This window comes from Electrona antarctica, assembly GCF_951216825.1.
Source record: "Electrona antarctica genome assembly, chromosome: 6".
NCBI classification, from domain to species: domain Eukaryota; kingdom Metazoa; phylum Chordata; class Actinopteri; order Myctophiformes; family Myctophidae; genus Electrona; species Electrona antarctica.
In genome coordinates this window covers 7,229,762-7,239,761 of record NC_136811.1, presented here as the reverse complement: position 1 = coordinate 7,239,761, position 10,000 = coordinate 7,229,762, and the positions used below count along the sequence as shown (strand labels likewise).

At 46.5% G+C, this 10,000-nt stretch overlaps 1 protein-coding gene across 1 annotated transcript in view; it reads left to right on the top strand.

Annotated features, from left to right (window-relative positions):
• The first annotated feature begins 4,074 nt into the window (after positions 1 to 4,074).
• Positions 4,075 to 10,000, top strand: part of gapdhs (glyceraldehyde-3-phosphate dehydrogenase, spermatogenic) — a 13,725-nt gene continuing 7,799 nt past the window's right edge. The window contains 4 exon segments of the mRNA XM_079504756.1: positions 4,075 to 4,131; positions 7,978 to 8,074; positions 8,833 to 8,935; positions 8,938 to 8,949. Of these exon segments, the coding sequence (XP_079360882.1) occupies positions 4,103 to 4,131; positions 7,978 to 8,074; positions 8,833 to 8,935; positions 8,938 to 8,949 (241 nt within the window). The 5' untranslated portion in view covers positions 4,075 to 4,102.

Below are 10,000 nucleotides of genomic sequence, written 5' to 3'. Positions count from 1 at the left end.
AGTGCTTTGTTGACGTGCCATAACCTGCCATTGAGCCCCATTTCAAATTTGAAAGCACTATATTTCTAAAACGATGAAACATTTCAAAGATTCCTTTTCAGGCAAACATGTCCACCGTAAGATTAACCTAAATAGGTTTGAATGGGGTTTCTAGGTGTAAGTATGTAGGACTAGTAGCATGCCAAAGTTTGTGCTATTGCCATTGAGAATGCATTGGGCGTTTAAGTTAAATAACTCAGAAACTACAAAACATTTCAAAGTAAAAAAGTTCCAGCATGTGTCTCCACAGTAAGCTGAATTATAAAACGTGTGAATGGAGTTTCTAGGTGAAAGTGCTTTGTTGACGTGCCATAACCTGCCATTGAGCCCCATTTCAAATTTGAAAGCACTATATATCTAAAACGATGAAACATTTCAAAGATTCCTTTTCAGGCAAACATGTCCACCGTAAGATGAACCTAAATAGGTTTGAATGGGGTTTCTAGGTGTAAGTATGTAGGACTAGTAGCATGCCAAAGTTTGTGCTATTGCCATTGAGAATGCATTGGGCGTTTAAGTTAAATAACTCGGAAACTACAAAGCATTTCCCAGCCTGTGGAGCGATGCGCTCGGTTTTGATATCAATAACGTTCCGTCCTTTTATTAATCTCTGTACTGAGCGTCGAGCGTTACTATTAGGACGGAGACCCCTGTTTATGCCGCTCAGGGTGTTAACTCATTCACCGCCACCAGGGGGCGCCAAAAGTCCCAGACCGCCACCATATATCTTTTATTTTATTTTATATATTTTTATTTTTTTCAAAAAAAAAAGTCTAAAAAAAAAACTTAAAAAATATATATATATATATATATATATATATATTTTTTTTTTACCATGTTATAAAACACGAAAAACACGTCCTTGGCGCTCCAGGACATCATGAAAAAGAAGTTAAATAAGTCCTTGGCGACCATTGAGATGGCGCCAGAAGTGTTGTGGTTTCAATCTCCTTGCCGTATTAATCTACCAATCAGCTTAAAGTCTAACGCCGTGTTCATGCCAGCGTTGACGAAGCGATAGGCTATACACGAAGCTGCAAAGTGATGCCCATTCTTGATATATAGCCGTGATGCTCTACCCCCCCCCCCCCCCCCCCAGAAAAATAAATAAGTTGAACTGGCTTCAACTTTGTTTTTAGCGCTCCAGTGACGCAGTGAAGCGTCAATCAAAATGCTGTTTTTCTTTCAGTATTGTTTCACCGCCGTCGATTCCTGCTCCGTTCTGTGAAAGGAAGGAGAGTATTTCTGTTAACCCGTTTAGGCCTGACGTCGAAATTAAAAAAAAAAAATCTTCTAAATCCTCCAGTTTTCTGAAATATTTTCACGATTTTTCAAAAATAGCAGACCTACAAGCTCGTAGCGCGCCACTCGGTGGCGTGCTACGAGCTTGTAGGTCTGCTATTTTTCAATAGCTAAATTATTATTATTATTTTCTTTTATGGTTTTTTTTGTGGCTTTTGCCTTTATTTTAAATAGCTAAATTATAACATAATGTTTAAAACACCTAAAGGGGTTCCCGCCCAAAATGGGTTAACCCGTTCCCTGTGCTGTGTAACCCATTTCAGACCTGCGGACGATTCTACAAAATGCCTTCTAAATCCAAGCAGTTTTCTGAAAAACCCTATGTTTTCTATGTCAGTGGTGCTCAACCTAGCTTTTTCATGTCAAGGACCCCCAGAATGATCTGTATTTGGCCGCCGGACCCCCATCTGAAGATATATTGTTCCAGGGACCCCCACAGAAGCAAAGATTTGAGTTAAACACGTTCGCTCTGAAATTGTATATATTGAAAGATTTGCACCACGTATTCACGATTTTAAAAAAAATAGCAGATCTACAAGCTCGTATAGCTTGTAGATCACACCGTTTTTGTGGGTTGACCAGTAATCTGAACTTGTACATTGATTGTATGTTGGCATCTCCTGCAAGCATGCAGGGAGTGCGGACGCACATCTTTCACTTTTCTCACACAAGGAAGCTGTTTATTTAGCATTTCTGCCATGGCCTCTCTGGGGTGGGGGTCTGTAGTTGCGGTCCCATAGCCTGGACGGACGGTGGGTGGAATGGTGGATATGCGGCCCGGTATGACTATGTGCTAGATCAGATATAAAAAAAAAACCTGGGACATTGTGGAATGTCTTATCTGTTCGTCAGTGGCACTGCTTAGACCTGCTGCTTGGCATGGATCGAGGAGAGGAGAGGAGAGGAGAGGAGAGGAGAGGAGAGGAGAGGAGAGGAGAGGAGAGGGCATAGCTCTAAAGTAGAGAAGAATTGAAGAAAGAAAAATCGTACAGCAGGTTGTGGCTTGCGGCAGGAATATCAGTCTTCTTGGCAGACTTTTACAAATACACACACACACACACACACACACACACACACACACTGCATATTATTATTATTATTATTATTAAATTATTATTATTATTATGAAGTTTACGAACCCGAGGAATGTGGCTTCCTGCCCAGCATAATCCTGGGAACACTGGAGGTATTAAAAAAAAAGGACCCTTCTGGGTGTGTCTAATGAAGCTCTCTGGACGTATTCAGCTGGCAGGAGCATGTGGCTGTCTCCGCTTATTTAAAACCCGTTGTAGACCTGAGGTCGATTCTACAAAATGTCTTCTAAATCCTGACAGTTTTCTTGAAAAACCCCATGTTTCTGTGTCAGTGGTTCTCAAACATTTTCATGTCAAGGAGCCCCAAAGATATATGTAATTGCCCGCCGAGCCCCCATCTGAAAATATGTAGTTTCAGGGACCCCCCCCCTCCCCCCACCAGAAGCAAAGATGTGAGTTAAAAACTTTCGCTCTGAAAGAATATACGGTATATTTCAAAGATTTGCGTTTTCAGGATTTTTCGAAAATAGCAGACCTACAAGCTCGTAGCGCGGCACTCGGTGCCGCACTATGAGCTTGTAGATCTGCTATTTTTCAATAGCTAAAGTATAACACCAAAGGGGGTTCTCGCCCCAAAATGGGTTAAAACAAGGCTCGCTCTTTGCTTCAGACTCGGGGCCCAAATAACTACCTCATACTGTACCTCCTCACCCTGCTGCCCAAGAACAGAATATATATATAAAATGAGGCACGACAAGAGTTCAGACTTCAAAATAATATGAGTAAACGGGAGTCAAACTTAAAACACAATCCGTGGATGCTGCAGCTGTGACTCCAGAATAACAAGTTCTCCCAGCTTTTATAGCAATGGGAAAGCCCACATAAACGTGTCAACAAGGCAACTCGGCCTCAAGACTTAGCCCATCCTCAAATCCAGTGGATTTCAACCTTTTTCATATTTGTTTGGAATTTGAGCCACGGACCACCAATTTGATGACATTTAGCCTCTCAGACCCAAAGTATAGACTTCTTGTAAATGAACTAAGTAATGCAGATGTTTAACAACAGTTTTATGGAACTCTCGAGGGCGTAAAATGAAACCAAATGAACCCTTACGGACGTCCAAATGCGACGCAGTCAGTGGAGCCCCTGTGAGATGGCTGCTGGCTAAGGGAATCGGGAACCTGTTGACAAACGGTCTCTAAAACACACAAGACTTTCATGAGGGTCATTGAATGTCAATATACAAGCTCCCAACACGTCGTTGTAGATATGATATTCTTGCTTATTTGTCGTATGTATGTATGACGAGGTATATAGGGGCTTTGGTGGTTAACCCATTTTGGGCGGGAACCCCTTTTGGTGTTAGCATGTTAGCTATTGAAAAATAGCAGATCTACAAGCTCATAGCGCGCCACTCGGTGGCGCGCTACGAGCTTGTAGGTCTGCTATTTTCTTTTAAACATAGCTTTTTCAGAAGACTGTCAGGATGTAGAAGACATTTTTTAGAATCTGATCTCAGGTCAAAATGGGTTAAGTGGTTAAAATGGTATACCGTCTGTGTGTATATGTATACACAGGATGTAACAATAATGAACATTTGGTGTTGTGGATACAACCTTCGGTCTGAGCCGTCATTGTTGTCAGTGTTTTGACCGCCTGGTGCGTTGTTCTGTCTTCTTGTTGTTAACAGGTGAATCACTCACATACACAACCCTACAGCAACCATGCCTGAACTCTGTGTTGGAATCAACGGGTAAGACACGCACACGCACGCACACGCATGCACACACGCACGCACGCACACACACACACCCTCAGAGATTAAAATAGGGTGCATTTTATTTAGGCTTTATTATTTTATTGGCATAGAAAAGTGGGAGTCAACTTGTATTTCGCTAACCAATAACGGTGCTTACAGAGGGGCGTCACTCCAAATGTGCTGGCGTCGGTGTTCTCCGCTGTTTTCTACCGGGGGGAGGGGGGGGCGGGTGCTCAGATCAGTGAACCAATAGGAGTACTGCCTTGTACTCGCCGGAACCCGCCTCTCTAGATCAGAAATCACACATGGTTGGGGCAGTTTACACTCACCCTAAACCCCCTCTAGAACCAGACGTGACACAGGCTGGGGGCAGTTTACACTCACCCTAAACCCCCTCTAGAACCAGACGTGACACAGGCTGGGGGCAGTTTACACTCACCCTAAACCCCCTCTAGAACCAGACGTGACACAGGCTGGGGCAGTTTACACTCACCCTAAACCCCCTCTAGAACCAGACGTGACACAGGCTGGGGCAGTTTACACTCACCCTAAACCCCCTCTAGAACCAGACATGACACAGGCTGGGGCAGTTTACACTCACCCTAAACCCCCTCTAGAACCAGACGTGACACAGGCTGGGGCAGTTTACACTCACCCTAAACCCCCTCTAGAACCAGACATGACACAGGCTGGGGCAGTTTACACTCGCCCTAAACCCCCTCTAGAACCAGACGTGACACAGGCTGGGGCAGTTAACACTCACCCTAAACCCCCTCTAGAACCAGACCTGACACAGGCTGGGGCAGTTTACACTCACCCTAAACCCCCTCTAGAACCAGACGTGACACAGGCTGGGGCAGTTTACACTCACCCTAACCCCCCTCTTGAACCAGACGTGACACAGGCTGGGGCAGTTTACACTCACCCTAACCCCCCTCTAGAACCAGACGTGACACAGGCTGGGGCAGTTTACACTCACCCTAACCCCCTCTAGAACCAGACGTGACACAGGCTGGGGCAGTTTACACTCACCCTAAACCCCCTCTAGAACCAGACGTGACACAGGCTGGGGCAGTTTACACTCACCCTAAACCCCCTCTAGAACCAGACGTGACACAGGCTGGGGCAGTTTACACACACCCTAAACCCCCTCTAGAACCAGACCTGACACAGGCTGGGGCAGTTTACACTCACCCTAACCCCCTCTAGAACCAGACCTGACACAGGCTGGGGCAGTTTACACACACCCTAAACCCCCTCTAGAACCAGACCTGACACAGGCTGGGGCAGTTTACACTCACCCTAAACCCCCTCTAGAACCAGACGTGACACAGGCTGGGGCAGTTTACACTCACCCTAAACCCCCTCTAGAACCAGACGTGACACAGGCTGGGGCAGTTTACACACACCCTAAACCCCCTCTAGAACCAGACCTGACACAGGCTGGGGCAGTTTACACTCACCCTAACCCCCTCTAGAACCAGACGTGACACAGGCTGGGGCAGTTTACACTCACCCTAAACCCCCTCTAGAACCAGACGTGACACAGGCTGGGGCAGTTTACACTCACCCTAAACCCCCTCTAGAACCAGACGTGACACAGGCTGGGGCAGTTTACACTCACCCTAAACCCCCTCTAGAACCAGACGTGACACAGGCTGGGGCAGTTTACACTCACCCTAAACCCCCTCTAGAACCAGACGTGACACAGGCTGGGGCAGTTTACACTCACCCTAAACCCCCTCTAGAACCAGACGTGACACAGGCTGGGGCAGTTTACACTCACCCTAAACCCCCTCTGGAACCAGACGTGACACAGGCTGGGGCAGTTTACACTCACCCTAAACCCCCTCTAGAACCAGACGTGACACAGGCTGGGGCAGTTTACACTCACCCTAAACCCCCTCTAGAACCAGACGTGACACAGGCTGGGGCAGTTTACACTCACCCTAAACCCCCTCTAGAACCAGACGTGACACAGGCTGGGGCAGTTTACACTCACCCTAACCCCCTCTAGAACCAGACGTGACACAGGCTGGGGCAGTTTACACTCACCCTAAACCCCCTCTAGAACCAGACGTGACACAGGCTGGGGCAGTTTACACTCACCCTAACCCCCTCTAGAACCAGACGTGACACAGGCTGGGGCAGTTTACACTCACCCTAACCCCCTCTAGAACCAGACGTGACACAGGCTGGGGGCAGTTTACACTCACCCTAAACCCCCTCTAGAACCAGACGTGACACAGGCTGGGGGCAGTTTACACTCACCCTAAACCCCCTCTAGAACCAGACGTGACACAGGCTGGGGGCAGTTTACACTCACCCTAAACCCCCTCTAGAACCAGACGTGACACAGGCTGGGGCAGTTTACACTCACCCTAAACCCCCTCTAGAACCAGACGTGACACAGGCTGGGGGCAGTTTACACTCACCCTAAACCCCCTCTAGAACCAGACGTGACACAGGCTGGGGCAGTTTACACTCACCCTAAACCCCCTCTAGAACCAGACGTGACACAGGCTGGGGCAGTTTACACTCACCCTAAACCCCCTCTAGAACCAGACGTGACACAGGCTGGGGGCAGTTTACACTCACCCTAAACCCCCTCTAGAACCAGACGTGACACAGGCTGGGGCAGTTTACACTCACCCTAAACCCCCTCTAGAACCAGACCTGACACAGGCTGGGGCAGTTTACACTCACCCTAAACCCCCTCTAGAACCAGACCTGACACAGGCTGGGGGCAGTTTACACTCACCCTAAACCCCCTCTAGAACCAGACGTGACACAGGCTGGGGCAGTTTACACTCACCCTAAACCCCCTCTAGAACCAGACGTGACACAGGCTGGGGCAGTTTACACTCACCCTAAACCCCCTCTAGAACCAGACGTGACACAGGCTGGGGCAGTGAGGATAGCAGGCTATACACACATCTTAACCTTGAGCTTAATCTCATCCCAAAGCTTACCTATATAGACTTAATCGCTAAATGCCTGACGACGTGACTATACCTGTAAAGGGCCTTGCAAACGGGGAGCGATAAAACGCGCCTAAAGTTCATTTCCAATGAGACCTGCGTTTTTTGGCTCGGAGAAGTCGCGGTGCGACCACGCAAGCGTATTCTACAGTACGTTGCGTTGTCGCGCCCCTCTTGAGCAGACCTGTTAGCACAGGGGTTCTCAACGTTTTTGGCCGGGGACCCCCGGAAATGCTTTGGCAATGTCTCGGGACCCCCGCCCCGCCCCCTCTCGACCCCCAATATAAATTGACTGCTACAATAACCTTAAACCATTTTGGGCGGGAACCCCTTTTGGTGTTTTAAGCATTGTTATAATTTAGCTATTGAAAAATAGCAGATCTACAAGCTCATAGCGCGCCACCGAGTGGCGCGCTACGAGCTTGTAGGTCTGCTATTTTTGAAAAATCGTGAAAATAAAATTTTTGAAAAAATCTTTTTTTTTTTTTTTTTTTTGAAAATAATTTGGGGACCCCCTAAAATAATTTGGCGACCCCCCGAGGGGTCGCGACCCACGGGTTGAGAACCCCCTGTGTTAGCAGACCTGTAGCAGACCTGTCGTTGATCCAGGAAACAACGTGTGCCTTCCTCGCTCCCTGTTTGCAAGGCACTTAACGGCGCGGGGCCACACTGTATAAACTGCCATTGATATCGTATTAGATTAAACCAAAATTGTTGAATAATATAGACAAAAAAACAAGCTAGATAAATAAGTAAAGAGTAAATACAACGGAGTGACTGTCTCTCTCTCTCTCTCTCTCTCTCTCTCTCTCTCTCTCTCTCTCTCTCTCTCTCTCTCTCTCTCTCTCTCTCCTTCCAGCTTCGGCCGTATTGGCCGTCTCGTTCTGAGGGCTTGTATCCAGAAAGGCATCAAAGTTGTGGCCATTAACGACCCCTTCATTGACGTGCAGTACATGGTGAGAATAGCATGCACACACGCACGCACGCACGGCACACACGCACGCATGGATTGAAGTTCTCAGTCGCCACGACTGATTCTGACTGATTCTGACGTCTATGGAAGTCATTGAAAATCTACAAAGTCTAAAAGCTACAAGTGTGACGCCGTTGTAAGCTTGTTTGGATATTAGTTATGCGTTTTATAAATGAGTATTTGAAGTGGTTAAACTAGCAATAGAATACATCAAACTTTTCCAGAACACCTGATCTTTGGATATTTCATAAAAGCAAAGGTTAAAGGCTGAATCCGTATTTTTTTCCAACCGGCTAGCTGTACGGCTACCAAAAAACATTTCGCATTTCGCCCTCATGGGCTCCTTTCACGCTATTTCACGCGCACACACACACACACACACACACAAACCTACGCCCACACACCCTGCTCCAGACCAAGGGGCCAGTGAGGCTATTCAACGTTGAAGCTCTGGGCCCTAGTGGTAGGAGGAGGGACTACAGGCGGACCCGTGGATTCATGACCGGGAAACCCCGTGCAGCTGGGCTTTAACATTGAGCGCTCGGTTGCACTTCCGCATTTGACCACCAAAATTTGGCGGTCAAATGCGGAAGTAGACGTTCTGAGACGGTACTTCCGGCAGTCTTCCGGGTGCTTCAAAACGCCACTGAGCAACTTCCACTGACATGAATAGCTGGTGGGGCGGAGCTTCACGCCAGTTCAGTCTCTATCCTTTTATAAACCCCGCCCTCCTCCTCGCAGGTCTACATGTTCAAGTATGACTCCACCCACGGGCGCCACAACGGCGACGTCTCCTACGAGGGCGACAAGCTCATCGTCGACGGAAACGCCATCACCGTGTTCCAGTGGTGAGTGGTGGTGAACGTTCACTTACGCAATAGTACACCAGAGGGCTGTGCTCATTAACCCATTTACGCCCGACGTCGGAATTAAAAAAAATAAGTTTTCTAAATCATGACAATTTTCGGAAAGATTTGAGGCACATTTTAACGATTTTTCAAAAATAGCAGACCTACAAGTTCATAGCGCGCCACTCGGTGGCGCGCTATGAACTTGTAGATCTGCTATTTTTCAATAGCTAAATTATAACATAATGTTTAAAACACCAAAAGGGGTTCCCGCCCAAAATGGGTTAATGGTTAATGTGGTTAAACGCTAACGTGACATGGATGCGTTCCAGGTCTCAATGGATTAACCCATTTAGGCCCGACGTCGGCATTTAAAAAAAAGTCTTCTCAATCCTGACAGTTTTTTTTTTTAAAAAGCTATGTTTCTATGTCAGTCGTTCTTCGATTTTTCAAAAATAGCAGATCTACAAGCTCGAGTGGCGCGCTACGAGCTTGTAGATCTGCTATTTTTCAATAGCTAAAGCATAACATAATGCTAACACCAAAAGGGGTTCCCGCCCAAAATGTAGGCCTGACGTCGAAATTTAAAAAAAATGTCTTCTAAATCCTGACAGTTTTCTGAATACCTATATGTTTCTCTATCAGTGGTGCTCAATATTTCATGGCAAGGACCCCAAAGATTTGAGTTAAAATGTTCGCTCTGAAAGATTATACATTCAAAGACATTCAAACATTTTCAAGAATTTTCAAAAATAGCTCGTAGCGCTATGAGCTTGTAGATCTGCTATTTTCAATATATAACATAATGCTTAAAACACCAAAAGGGGTTCAATTTGCAATATGCATTATGTTATACTTTAGCTATTGACAATTAGCAGATCTACAAGCTACATAGCGCTTTTCTAAATCAGGCGTAAATGGGTTAACTAGGGGTGTACATGACTGACCAAAATCTAAGTCGATTATCCTACTACTATTAATAACAATTACTCGACCACACCGGGGGTTGGACGACAATATAGCCTTTGCAAACAAATCAATAACCCAAATATATAATCTCA